The sequence below is a fragment of the Mustela putorius genome, unplaced genomic scaffold (assembly GCF_011764305.1).
Source record: "Mustela putorius furo isolate JIRA1106 unplaced genomic scaffold, ASM1176430v1.1 tig00000580_pilon_pilon_pilon, whole genome shotgun sequence".
Lineage (NCBI taxonomy): Eukaryota > Metazoa > Chordata > Mammalia > Carnivora > Mustelidae > Mustela > Mustela putorius.
Window position 1 is genome coordinate 9,634,483 of NW_025421423.1, and position 14,339 is coordinate 9,648,821.

General features: G+C 37.9%; 1 protein-coding gene across 3 annotated transcripts in view; it reads left to right on the forward strand.

Moving 5' to 3' along the window:
• Window positions 1–14,339, forward strand: part of SLC44A1 (solute carrier family 44 member 1) — a 202,014-nt gene that overhangs the window by 90,000 nt on the left and 97,675 nt on the right. For all 3 annotated transcript variants that reach the window (XM_045081648.1, XM_045081650.1, XM_045081649.1), the window contains exon 4: window positions 2,111–2,247. In XM_045081648.1, coding sequence (XP_044937583.1) covers window positions 2,111–2,247 — 137 coding nt within the window. The remainder of the gene's footprint in view (window positions 1–2,110; window positions 2,248–14,339) is intronic.

The following is a 14,339-nucleotide window of genomic DNA, read 5'->3' on the forward strand; positions in this document are numbered from 1 at the left end:
CTTCCCAACCATCAGGCACAGGAGCAGTCTGATTTCCACTGCCAAATAACACCTTTCTGCTTGGCTTCTTTCTTTCCTTTTATCTATGTAGAACATAAATGATATTGGGGCCACTAGCCCAGTTACAAAATATTCTTTTTTATTTTTTTTAGTTTGGTGGTTTATAGCTGATCCTTGACCTTTGTGTGGGTTCCTGGTCCCTAATCCCTGCTGTGTGCAATATTACTTCACATGCAAAGGCCACTCAGACCCCCCTCCCCCAACATATACACTTTATTCTTTTAATATTTCATTTTTTTCTGGTATCCTTTTTTTTTTTAATTTTTTTTTTATTTATTTGACAGACAGAGATCACAAGTAGGCAGAGAGGCAGGCAGAGAGAGAGAGGAGGGGAAGCAGGCTCCCCACAGAGCAGAGACTCTGATGCAGGGCTCGATCCCACAACCCTGGGATCATGACCCAAGCTGAAGGCAGAGGCTTTAACCCACTGAGCCACCCAGGCCCAGGCACCCCTCTGGTATCCTTTTATATTGTCTGTCCCAGTGTATGTATTGACTTGATATTTTTTCTTTCTTTTTTTTTTTTTAAGATTTTTCTTATTTGAGAGGGAGTCAGAGAGAGAGTGAGAGAGAGAGCACATAGCAGGGGAGAGGAGCAGAGGGAAAAGCAGGCTCCCCGCCGAGGAAGGAGCCCGACATGGCGCTCGATCCCAGGACCCTGGGATCATGACCTGAGTGGAAGGCAGACACTCCACCAGCTGAGCCACCCAGGGCCCCCGATATTTTTGCTTTTCAGTTTTCTCACCTAGTTCTTCTATTTGGTTTTACTCCCTGGTTTGAATCCTATTTTATATAGCAAAGCAAATAGCGTTTAACAAAGTGGGAAAAGCTGTTGGGAAATAGATGATTTCATAAAACCTTCCTTGGACCCAGTAGCATGGAAACCAGTGCTAGAGGCTCTTTAACTCCTCCCTGACATGAAGGCATTCCTATTTGTACCCCTTCTGTTGCTCCACATTAGACTTTGCTTTTCTCAAGAGTATTTGGCTCTTACTTTCTTTTTGGGCAGATGATAACAACATCTACAGTCTGTCATCTCTTTTGCTTTTTTAACATACATACATACGAACATTTATTTATTTATTTATTTATTTGACAAAGAGAGAGAGAGCGCACAGCAGGGGGAATGGCAGGCAGGAGAGAAGCAGGCTCCCCGCTGAGCAGGGAGCCCCATGTAGGGCTTGATCCCAGGATCCAGGAATCATGACCTGAGCCAAGGGCAGATGCTTAACCGACTGAACCACCCTACTTTTTAACATTTAAAAAAAATATATGTTTCAGTGTAATTTCTGATGGATCTTTCCTTTTTGAAAATATAAATGTATAGAATACAGAAGGGATAATTTAAGTTTTGGGCATTACTTTGTTGAAATGTAATGGACCTTCTAGTAAACAATATCAACTGTAGTTATCTCAATTCAAAAGTCATCTACATTTTCTAGAAAATGAGACTTCTGAAAAGTGGAAGAAAGAGATTAAAATCATTTTATTTTAACATCAGAGATGACTGCAGTTAAATTGTTGGTGTATTTCCTTCAAGCCTCCATTCAACTTTATATTTCAATTTTATATAATTTTACAATTCATTTTTATAATTATATATTCATTAATAAAAGCTTATATATCTGTTTTTATAATTTTATATTTTGTATATAATTATTTTTATTACATAAGTATATAGAAACTACAATTTATGTTATATAGCAGTCTTGGGAGATTCTGAAGGCACAAGTTCGGCAAAAAATAAAACTACTTATTTTAAAAAATAACTTCTAATGATAAAGTATACATTACAAAAATTTAAATGTTGGAAAAATACATCATGACAAACATTTCCTCCGGTCCCTACTGTTAATGGTATATTTACAAACAATTGACGAAAAAGAAAATCTGTGATTAGATTTGTGAAATATCTGTTCCTCTTTGATAAAATTTGTGAAGGAGTATAGACTAGCACAGATGTTCTTTGCTTTTAGGCGTAGTTAAATTAGGCAGCGAACCAGAATGTGTTCTTGTGAAATAACATCTCGGTATTTTTGTCCATGCTTTAGGTATGTGTTCTTTTTGGATCCATGCAATCTGGACTTGATAAACCGGAAGATCAAGTCTATAGCACTGTGCGTGACAGCATGTCCAAGACAAGAACTGAAAACCCTAAGTGATGTTCAGAAGTTTGCAGAGATGAATGGTGAGACATGAGGCCATCCGAGTCCTCACCCTGGTCACTTGCTCTCACTGTTAAATATTGTGTTTGCCTTCCAGTCTAACTGGTGTTAAAGAAATATCAAAGAGCCTTAAAAAGAGAAAGAGAATTGAAACTGCTTTTGGACATCCTTGATGAAAAAGATGATAGTCACCTGGGGAGCTTGTTAAAACTCCAGATGCCTAGGTTCAGCCCAGGGAAATTCTGACTGAGTAGGTCTTTGGGTTCTGGAAATTTGGTTTCTTTTGTTTTGTTTTGTTTTGTTTTTACAAATGTCTCAGGTGATTTTGATGGAGTGTCTTTGCACATTTAGGAATTACAAAACTACTCTTCGTGAAATTGGGTTTTTTTCTTTTTCTCTTCCTGAGTATTGCTTAAAAGTATTTCAATTAGTATACTTTATTTTTATCCCTGGAAGAACAATGTAATACATGCCTAGTATGCGAAATTTAAAAAATTCAGGAAAAGGAAAATGAAGTAAAACCCAAAATTCCACCATCTTTCAAGTGTGTTAGTGTGTTTTGCTTTTTTAAATTTAATATTGTCTCATAAGGATTTTTCTAAGGGTAAGGTTTTGAGAAACTTTGAGATTAAACATATAGGGATTAGCTGAGAAAACAAACATAGTTTCCTTAGCCCTGACTCCGTTCCCTTGGGTTACTCACTTTCACGTGCTATCTTCAGTTCTCTTCAGATAATTTTATTTTTAACCTGTCTTCGTGGAGGGTCACAAACTTCTAGCCTGTGTTTTTGAACTTCATGAGGCTTTAAGTTTGCATTTTGTGTGTTGGAATCCCCAGAGCTGACTTTTAACCCTGCCTGAATTTACAGGCTAGTTCTGGTTCCTCAGAATAAGGGCTGACTCATGCATCCATCGGTATAATTTCTAGCTGGGTAAAGAGACAGCCTAGGAACATAGCTGCACACACACCTCTGCACGGATCTGGAGTCTTCCCTAGGGGTTGCTGGCCTTTTGAGGGCAGAAGGACAGCATCCTTCCAGACTGACCATATTCTTGTCCTGTCATTTCATGCTCTCAGCGTGAGGGAGTGGGAAGAGCATGAGATTAATGTGACTCTGGATTCTAATTCTGCTGCTGTCCCACTAACTGGCTCTGTAATGAGGGACTGAAGGTACAGCCTTTCTGAATTTGATTTCCTCATCTGAAAAAAAAATGAATTAAATACAATGCCTCCTTCATAGATGGTTGTGAGGATTAAATAAGATGATGCATGAATCCTTGGCACTTGGTGGGCGTTAAATAAAGAGGTACCAACTACCCTTCAAGATCTCATTTTTTATTCCCACATGATATCCTTATCTGTATTGATTTGCTAAGTCTAATACTAGAACTGTCAGCCCTGTCATTATCAGGTTTCTGAGGGAGAAATGAATTATCCCTTTTGGGTTTTTCTAAAATCTGAGACAGTGTGAGCATACACAGTACACTCTGGAAGATGATGGTGTTGAATTGTTAAGAGTATAGTCTCTGGGGGCGCCTGGGTGGCTCAGAGGGTTAAGCCTCTGTCTTCGGCTCAGGTCATGATCCCAGGGTCCTGGGATTGAGCCCCACATCGGGCTCTCTGCTCAGCTGGGGAGTCTACTTCCTCCTCTCTCTCTGTCTGCCTCTCTGCCTACTTGTGATCTCTGTCTGTCAAATAAATAAATAAAATCTTTAAAAAAAAAAAAAGTATAGTCTCTGGAACCAGATTATCTCGGTTCAGATGTTGGTCCTACCACTTAGTAGCCACAAGACCCTGGCAGGATACTTGATCACTAGATGCCTCAGTTTCCCTATTTGAGAAGCAGATAATATTTGCGTGAAAACTATTTCATAGGTTGTTACAAGGACCTCATACATGAAAAATGCTTAGAAGAGTATCTGGCAACTAGTAAATTGCTAAATATATAGATACAGATATAGATATAGATATAGACATATATATTTATTTATATAAAACTTCTGTTACATTACTACTATTAATGTTGTTCCCCCAAAGGAATGTGATAGTCTTCCTGCCTATAGTCTCTCTACTTCTAGCTCCTTACATACTGCTGTATTAATGTTGCTAGAGCTTCAATCCTATTAATCCCTTACTCAGAAATAAGTAAAATAATACTTACTCAGAGGTAAAAAATAAATAAATAAAATAAAACACTGTATGCCTTTCCTTGGCATTCAAAGCTAGGATCTAGTGTCAAACTATCTTCTAACATGTCTTCTTGAACCCACTGGGTGTGAGTCTTGGTCCCTTGAACCTGACATGTCAGCTGGAGGGCCATAAGAGAGTTAGTTCCTTGTCAACTGTATTGCCTGCTGTGATGACCCACTGGGGAGAAATGCCCCATGCTGCCCTGCTGGTTTGTTTATTTCCAGGCCATTATCCTTCTAAGTGATTATGATACTGAGTTTGGCTTATTGTGGCCAGTTTATAAGACCTTTTTGCTGAGTTTTACAGTTTGGTTTTTTTCACAGTGTCTTACACAAAGCAGGTGTTCAGGAATATTAATGAATAAATATTATTCCAGAAAAAAGACTTCTTAAATTGATGCCCAACTACACAGGTACCCTTAGGCTTTTGAGGCAGCTGTTTGCAAAATAAGTCAACGTGTTAGGCATAAAAAAAAGTATTAATAATGGCAGCATCAAGAAGCACAGCAGTGGAGGATAGAGAAGATAAATATTTTAAAAGGCAATAGAAAAACTATGAAATTATAATAGAGAAGGGAGCCTTTGGTGGAGGGACCTAAATACTTTTATTTTAATAGCAGCCCTAAGTTGAAAATCCTGGATTTCTCAACAACAACAACAAAAATCTGTATTGTTCTTTGGATTGGTGACCTAATACTGGACCTGGTAAGATTTAATTCCAACATTATTTTTGCCACTGAGAGAATTCTTTGTCTGTTTTTTACGTTCTTTCTTCCCCTTTTGTCTTTCCTCATTTGAGATGCATATTAGATTTGGAAGGAGTAGATGATTTTAAGTTTATGTGGGAAATTTCCAAACCTCTAAGAGACAATTGTTCAAAATCCATGACAGAGTGGAATGTAAGAGCAAATTATAAAGCTCTTAGAAGAAAACATAGGGGAAAACTTCATGACATTACATTGGCAATAATTTCTTGGATATGAACCAAAAGCACAGTCAACAAAAGAAAAAGAATAGATAAATTAGACTGCATCAAAATTTAAAACTTCTTTGCATCCAAGGACACAGCAGAATGAAAAGGTAACCCATGGTATAGGAGAAAAAAGATATTCAAATCATATATCTGATAAAGGGTTAATGCCCAGACTATGAAGAATTCCTATAACTCGACAACAACAACCCAATTAAAAAATGGCCAAAGGACTTGAACAGACATTTCTTCAAAGATGGTACATCATGGTCCAGTGATAAGGACATGAAAAGATGTTCAATCTACTAGTCATACAGGAAATGCACACAAAAACCAGTGAGATACCTACCCCCTTACACCCATTAGGACAGCTTCTTTAGAGAAAATAACAAATGTTGGTGAGGCTATGAATATATGAGAACCTTTGTGCATCATTGGCAGGAACAGAATTGTATGTCCTCTATGGAAAAGAGTTTGGAGTTTCCTTAAAAAATTAAAAAATAGAATTACCACAGAGGATTTCTTAGGGCAGTGAAAATAATTCGTATGATACTATAATGATGGAGTCATGTCATTTTTACATTTGTCCATGCCCATAGGACTGTGGACTTTGGGTGATTATGATGTGTCATTGTAGGCTCTTCAGTTGTATAAAATGGACCACTCTGGTGGGAGTGTTATAATGGAGGAGTCTATGCCTGTGGGGGGGCAGGAGGTATGTGGGAAGCCTTTGTACCTTCCTCTCAATTTTGTTGGCGAACCTTAAGACTGCTCTAAAAAAATCGTCTTTTAGAAAGTAGATTACCGTATGACCCAGAAATCCTTGGGTATATGTATATAGCCAAAAGAATTGATGACAGGATTTCAGAGAGATATTTGCAAACTCATGTTCATTATAGTGTTATTCATAATAGCCGAGAGATGGGAGCAACCTCAATGTCCAGTGTTGGATGAATGGATAAGGAGAACATGGTATATACCCACCACGGAATATTAGCTTTGAAAAACAAGGGAATTATGTCATATGCTACAATACAGATGAACCTGAAGTCATTATTTTAGGTGAAATAAGCCAGTCATAGCAAGATGGGGCAATGGTTTCCACCGGCTATAGAATCTCAGTTTTGCATGATGAAAAAATTCTAGGGATGCCTGGGCAGCTCAATCGGCTAAGCGTCTGCTTTTGGCTCAGGTCATGATCCCAGGGCCCTGGGATCGAATCCCACATCGGGCTTCTTGCTCCGTGGGGAGCCTGCTTCTCCCTCTGCCTTGGCCCTTCGCTCTGCTTGCATGTGTGCACTCTCTCTGATAAATAATAAAATCTTAGAAAAAAGAAAAAAAATTCTAGATATCTGTTGGGACAACAGTGTTCGTATAGTTAACACTGCTGTACACTGAGAAACTGGTTAAGATGATCAGTGTTGTATTACAGGTTTCACCACAATTTTTTTTTAAAAAAGGAAGGAAATTCTGATACATGCTACAGTACAGACGAATCTTGAAGACATTGTTAAGTGAAATAAGTCAGGCACATAAGGACAAATACAATATGAATCCACTTATATGAGATACTTAGGGTAGTCAGATTCATAGAGACAGAATAGAATGGTAAGTTGCGGGGTGCCAGGGTGGCTCAGTCGTTAAGCTTCTGCCTTCAGCTCAGGTCATGATCCCATGGTCCTGGGGTTGAGTCCCACATCCAGCTCCCTGCTCGATGGGAAGCCTGCCTCTCCCTCTCCCACTCCCCCTGCTTGTGTTTCCTCTCTCACTGTATCTCTCTCTATCAAATAAATAAAATCTTTTTAAAAAATGGTAAGTTGCCAGGGGCTGCAGGGTGGAGAGGAATGGGGTTACCATTTTAGAAGTAAAGAGTTTGGATTTTGCAAGATGGAAAGTTGTGGAGTTAAATGGCGGTGATGTTTGATCAACAACATGAATGTACCTAATGCTGCTGAACTGTGCATTTAAATGGTGTTAAAATGGTGAATGTTTTATTAGGTGTATCTTACCACAATTAAAGAAGATCAGGAAAGAGAAAAAGATTCATCTGGGTAGTAACTTTTTAAATGATAATTTTGAACCTTATTTTAAAATGTAAGGTAAAAGAATGTTTTACTTACCAGACTAAAAAGATACTATAAATCATTTTCAAAGAGTTTTAAGTTTCCATGACAACATTTGAAAGTGCTTTTTAGCACTTACAACTATCCATTTGTGTGGATTTTTATTACCTTCACAAATTATTTAAAATCTTTGTAAGGGAAAGCTAACTTTTAGGTTCCTATAACAACATTGTAAGAAATGCATTTAATAGCCCCCCCCCCCAAATTTCCTCAACTCTTTCTTTTAGACAAGAAAGAGGAGTTTTCTTGGACATTAAAGTTGGTAGAACACCTCTGTTAAATATGTCTGACTAGAATGGAAAATTTAGAAGAAACAGCTGAACATGTGATGGTTATGAAAAGCTTCCATGATAAAGAGCTGTAAAAGGCAAAAAGAAGGACATCTGGGTGGCTCGATTGGTTAAGCGACTGCCTTCGGCTCAGGTCATGATCCCAGAGTCCTGGGATCGAGTTCCACATCAGGCACCCAGCTCCATGGGGAGTCTGCTTCTCCCTCTGACCTCCCCTCTCCTGCTCTCTCACTGTCTCTCTCTCTTCTCTCTCTCTCTTTTTCTCTCTCAAATAAATAAATAAAATCTTAAAAAAAATAAATTTAAAAGGCAAACAGAAGAATTTAAATGAATATAAACATCTTTTAAGTTCTGGTCCAGGAGTTGGGTGAGAGGTAGACAAACATATACCTTATTATTACTATGGTTTGTTGTTTTTATATGATCCAAATATAAATATGCTAGAGAAAAAATTAAAAATTGCCTTTTAAAAATTAAAATTGCTAAGTACCATAAGGACTTAGTACTCAACTTTTTTGGTTCTTCATCATTTTCCTGCAGCAGTGCATGAATTTCCTGTGGGACGAGATCATGCTCTTTACTTCTGAATATCCTTGCCCCAGTACAGAACCCCACATAGTGGCTACTCATGTGTTTTGAAAGAACAATGGATTGGACTTCTCTTTCTCTTTTTAAAAAAATATTTCATTTGTTTATTTGAGAGAGAGAGAGCATGAGGCAGGGCAGAGGGAGAAGGAGAAGCAGACTCCCTGCTGAGCAGGGAGCCCAATTCAGGGCTCCATCCCAGGACCCTGAGATCATGACCTGAGCCACCAGGTGCCCCTGGACTTTCCTCTTCATCTTTCTTGGCACTTAATAATTTCTCATTCTCTCACCACACGTTATCCTTTGCTCAGTTCTGAATCTGTGTCAGTTGCCACCAGCTGGTAAAATGATTAGCTTCATGCTAAGCAGAATTGATATTAATCTTTGGTCATCTTCCTTCTCGTCTCTCAGTAATTCATCTTACTCATTCATTTATCTCCCCTGTCCATCCTATCCGCATGACTATTCATAACCTTTTTTTCCCCTCAGCCCTCTTGTTTTTCCTCTTTCCTAACCTTCTGCCCTACAGAGAAAACTGAAATCATCTGGTGGGAGCCCTCCCCTGATTTATTTGCAGCAGAGCGTGAATTCCATCTTATTCTAATTTTACTTCCCTCCAGTTTCTGGTGAACAGTTTCCTTCTTACTTTATTATCATTATTTTTGAAAACTCAAATAACATATCCATTGTAGGGGGGAAGAGAATGGGCCTCCCTCCGAAACTAACCAACTTTATATGAGATTTTCATCTCAACCCAGGGCGTAATGCTTGCTCTCTCCTGCTCTGAGTCTGGCCCATAGTTCATCCTTCGATTTACTCTTGTCCAGCCATTGTTCTGCACAGGCGTCTGAGTCTATTGAATGGATAAAGTCAGACTTAAGCCCTGCCTTGTTTCACCATACCATTTACTAGTACCTACTTTGTGCCACGCACAGTGCCAGATCCTTTCCATGTCATTTTATTTCTTTCCACTTGCTAATCTAAATTCTAAACAGCAGTTTAGAAATAAGAACGACCTGAAAGTTGGGGGCCCATGCATATTTTCAGTCCTTGCCAATGTGTTACCTGGAATACCTTATTAACTTTTTGCATTACTCTCACCAAACTTTTATAAAATCTAATTTGTTTTCCTTAACACAGTAGTACAATGGCAGAAATCTTTTCTTTCTTGTGTGTGTCCTGTTTATAGCATGGGAGAAATCACTCCCATCTGGGAGTGCTTCTGCAGTGCACTGTATTTTGTGAAAAGTTAGAGAGTTTTATGAACTACCATGTAGACCATGTTCATACTTTGAGTAGGGCCACAGAGCTGGGTGCTTTCTCGGTGATTATTTTTCTGTCTTTGAAAACCTCGAAAGATGATATGACACATCAGATAAAATTTATGAATAGAAACAAGCCTTTGATTGTCATTATCTAGGTGTTAGGTTTAAAGTTAGTATCAGTCAATGATCAGTATTACCTTCTTTCTTACCAGTCAGTAACAATATAACTTAAACCACAGATTATTATGGATTCTTTTTGACACAGTGAATCAAAAGATTGGACTTGATATCACTTACAAATGAATGAAATGATCGACCCTAACAACTGCTTTAATAGCCTCTAAGTCAGAAACCAGCAGAAATCAGCTTCCCTTGAAGCTTGATTGTTAAGGGCGGGGGGGAATCCTTATATTTGATAATGTGATTTTAAATAATCCCTTCATTCAACAGTTAATTAGCACCCATGAAGTGTGTGCCAGCGAAACAAAGAAAAGGTACAGTTCTCTTTAGGGAGCTTGCATGATAGAAGACGAACTTTTCATTGTCGTCCATAATACCTAGAAGTCTTGCACATAGATGTCCAAAATTAATTCACTCAGCAAATATTTATTATGTGCAGAGTATGTGCTGCTAATAGTGGTTGACAGATAATGTCACAGCACTAGCTAGTTCATGGGTGCTTCTTGGGAACTGCAAATATGTCCTTGCTTTTTGTTGGTTCCTGGAAATTGAAAATGGGAATTGTATTCTTCCAGCGTGTAAATATATATGCTTTCCTCATTGGAGAGAAGGCGGTTAAATTCACTGGACCCCACACAGCAGTGTAATTTATTTTTTTGTAATGGACACTGTTCTGCATTGGGAGATTTTCTTTTTTTATTAACTACAATTTTCTAAAGTATGTTTTATAAGGAATCTTTTCTCTTAATTTAGTGTAGCCTACAAATATCATTGTGATAGCGAATCAAGCAAAATTTTAAAGCCAGAAGAATTAGCCTCCAACAACAACATGGATGGAACTAGAGCGTATCATGCTTAGCGAAATAAGTCAAGCAGAGAAAGACAACTATCATATGATCTCCCTGATATGAGGAAGTGGTGATGCAACATGGGGGCTTAAGTGGGTAGAAGAAGAATAAATGAAACAAGATGGGATTGGGAGGGAGACAAACCATAAGTGACTCTTGATCTCACAAAACAAACTGAGGTTGCCGGGGGGAGGGGGTTTGGGAGAAGGGGGTGGGATTATGGACATTGGGGAGGGTATGTGATTTGGTGAGTGCTGTGAAGTGTGTAAGCCTGGTGATTCACAGACCTGTACCCCAGGGGATAAAAATATATGTTTATAAAAAATAAAAAATTAAAAAAAAAAAAAAAAAAAAAAGAATTAGCCTCCAATTTACCAAGCCCATTTTGTATTTTTGTTTCAAATAATTTGGTATTTTAGAACAGTGGTTCTCAAGGGTGGTTTTGCTACCACATGCGCCCCCCACCCCCATTTACCCCGACCACACATAACAGTGTGAAGAGACATTTTTGGTTGTCAAAACTGGGGGAAGGGCTAGGGGAAGGGTTCTGGAATCTAGTGGCTGGAAACCAAGGATACTGCTAAACATCCTGCAATGCACAGGACAGCTCCCTACAACCAAGAATTGCCCAGCTCCAGGTGTCATAATACCAAGGCCGAGAAATCTGTTTTACATAGTATAATTTGTATACTTTGTATAATTTGTAGTGAGTGGTGAAAAGCATATAAACATTATATATAACATGTAACACCAAAATAAGAGATTAAAAATAAGTTTTGTTTTTTTTTAGTCATGATGTCTGTTGTCTTCAACAGATGGCTTTTGAGTGCTGTCTATGTGCCAGGAGAGATGGGTCGCACATATTTTGAAGGCATAAGGACCCAGTTCTCAAAGAGCCCAATTTCTAAAAATAGAGATAATATGTAAGCTAAAAAAAATTACAAAATAATATGCTAAGCTTTATAGTAGAACTGAGGACTAAATAGCTTTGGGTGCATCAGGGAAAGCTTAATGAGGGAGGTGAGGCTTGAGTAGTTTGTAGAAATTCTTCTCAAACTTGAACACTCACTCAGATGGTCATTAGGAATAGACAGTCCAAGCAGAGGGAACAGCATACAAAAATGCCTGGAAGTTTTTAAACAGCAAAATTGTAAGTAGCTTATTGTGTTAAGATAAGGCTGGAAGTTTTAGGTAGAGGCCTGATTTAGGAGAGCTTTGAAACCAAGAAGTTTGGAAATTATCCTGAGGGTATTACAAGTAAGGACCATTTTACAAAGGCCATTTTCAAGGCTGTGTGCAGCATATAGAGAAGAGTTTTTGAGATATCTGTGGGATATATGTTTTTTGCCCAGAGCTTATTGAATATTTGTCTGATTATGATATTTAGAAATGGCACAGAAGAAGCATTGTGGCCTAGGAGTAAAGGATGTTATTCCTAAATTTGTCAGTGATTGCTTATAAAGGCCTTGGAAGTATTACTTATTTTTTTCATTTGTAATGTTTGGAGTCTAGTGATGGAAACATACCTCTTAGGGGAGTTCTTACTAAGTGATACTGAGCTAAAAGATAAATAATTGAATATTAGAAGGCATTTGAAAAATTATGGTAGTTAAACATTCTGGGGACTGTAGCAACTATTTACCAAGATAAATGTTTATATATGGAAGTTGGCTTCCTAAGATCACTCATTTTGAGTAACATTGGCTGAGTTGCATGGATTGCCTCTGGTGTAGTTTAGATAAGCTTTTGGTTTTGGTTTTAGACTTCATTACTCAAGTATGGTTTCCCCTGCCATTTGTGTTAGAAGAAAACCTTTGTCTTACTCTTTATGACCAAACCTCTTGTGCTAAGTATTGTTTATACTCTCACTATTAAAAAAAGAGAGAGAGAGAGAGAGAGAGATGGATACCACCTTAAAAGTGTTCACTGAAAATGCATCAGCTAATCAACATGAAAAGAGAAATAATTGCAAAATGCTTGCCAATACTGGGTTGTTTTAATGTTCTGCATTGAAGCTTCTCTCTCCATCAGCCCTTTGAGCAGGAAGCATTATAAGGTTTCTTCTGATTGTTACTACATTGTAAAGATCTTTTTCCTTTAATCTATTTAGTACAGGATCTACTTAGTACTGGCCTATGTCCCAGAATACCATCAGAGATAAGGCTATTATCCTTTCATTGAGCATTATCCTGGGAAAGTATTTATAAAATTGAACTCTGTTGCACCTGCTGACCTCCTTTTTTAAATGAAGAAAGGGTGGGGACAGAGATTATGTTCACTGAATTCAGATGGAGCAGTGTGTTTGACGGTGCTGGCACAGTGCCTTAGTTAGGCCCTTTCATATTGTGCAAATCGATTCCGTCTTAGACCCTGAAAGAAAGAAATTGACAATTCAGATCGGGAAGTTGATGATCCTCTTGGTGCTCTGCAGTGACTGGCATGGTTGCTGTGTTTTTCCTAAGTTGTTCTATAGTCGGACTCCAGATATTTCAGGATTAATCTAAAATGTTTGCTTGCCACTGCTGTCATGGTTTCTTCGAAACTGCTGTAAATAGAATCTGGTGGCATTATCTTCAAAGACAAAAGACTAATTTTAGAAGAAGTAGATATTTAATATTCATGCTTAACTTAAATAAGTCATTAACATGGAAAAGGATGTTCTGAAACAGTTTCAGAAACTTAAGTTTCCTACGGAATCTATCTTAAGAAGTGGTGGAAACATGAATAGTGCCATGTTCAAGTATCTTTTGTAAAATACCTTACGTTGTCAAGGGGTGCCTGGGTGGCTTATTCGGTCAAGCATACAACTCTTGATTTTGGCTCGTCATTTGGCTCAAGGTCCTGGGATCCAGCCCTGAGTTGGGCTTTCTGCTCAGCAGAGAGTCACTTCTCCTTCCTCCTCTCTCCCTCCCCTGGCACACTCTCTCTTTCTCTCTCAAATAAGTAAATACATATTTTTTTAAAAGTACCTTAAATGCATGCCTGGGTAGCTCAGTCGTTAATCATCTTCCTTCGACTTAGGTCTTGATACAGTGTCCTGGGATCGAGCCCCACATCAGGCTTCCTGATGGACTGGAAGCCTGTTTCTCCCTCTCCCACTCCCCCTGTTTGTGTTCCCTCTCTTGCTGTGTCTCTCTCTCTCTGTGTCAATGAAATAAATAAATAAAATCCTTAAAAAATAAAAAAGTACCTTACATTGTCAAATTACTTGAATTATCTTTATATAAAATATATAAAATAGATGCTACTTGTTTTTTTTTTAAGTATGATATCTTGACCTCAAATATTTATATACTTAGCAAGTTGGTTGCTGATTTGAGGGTAGTATTACTGAGTTAAATGCAGGTTTGTGACTTTTTGAAAGTTCTTTTGACTGATAGGACAAGATATAGATGAAATAAAACCATTCTCAAGGTTGTTTGTTGTCCTAGCAAATCTTTTTTCTGTATTCTCTTGAAATTCTTTCTTACATCCTCACATGACATTATTAGTTTAATGTTAAAACCTGCTGTTTTCACTTCACATTTTATTTTAAAATAGCTAATATATGGCAGACACTCAGTAAAGGTAGTTCTAGTACTTATTATTGTTATTATCCTTAATATCATTAATTAAAATTTGTACATAAATTATCCAAGAGGAATCAGTTTTTGTTTTTTGTCTT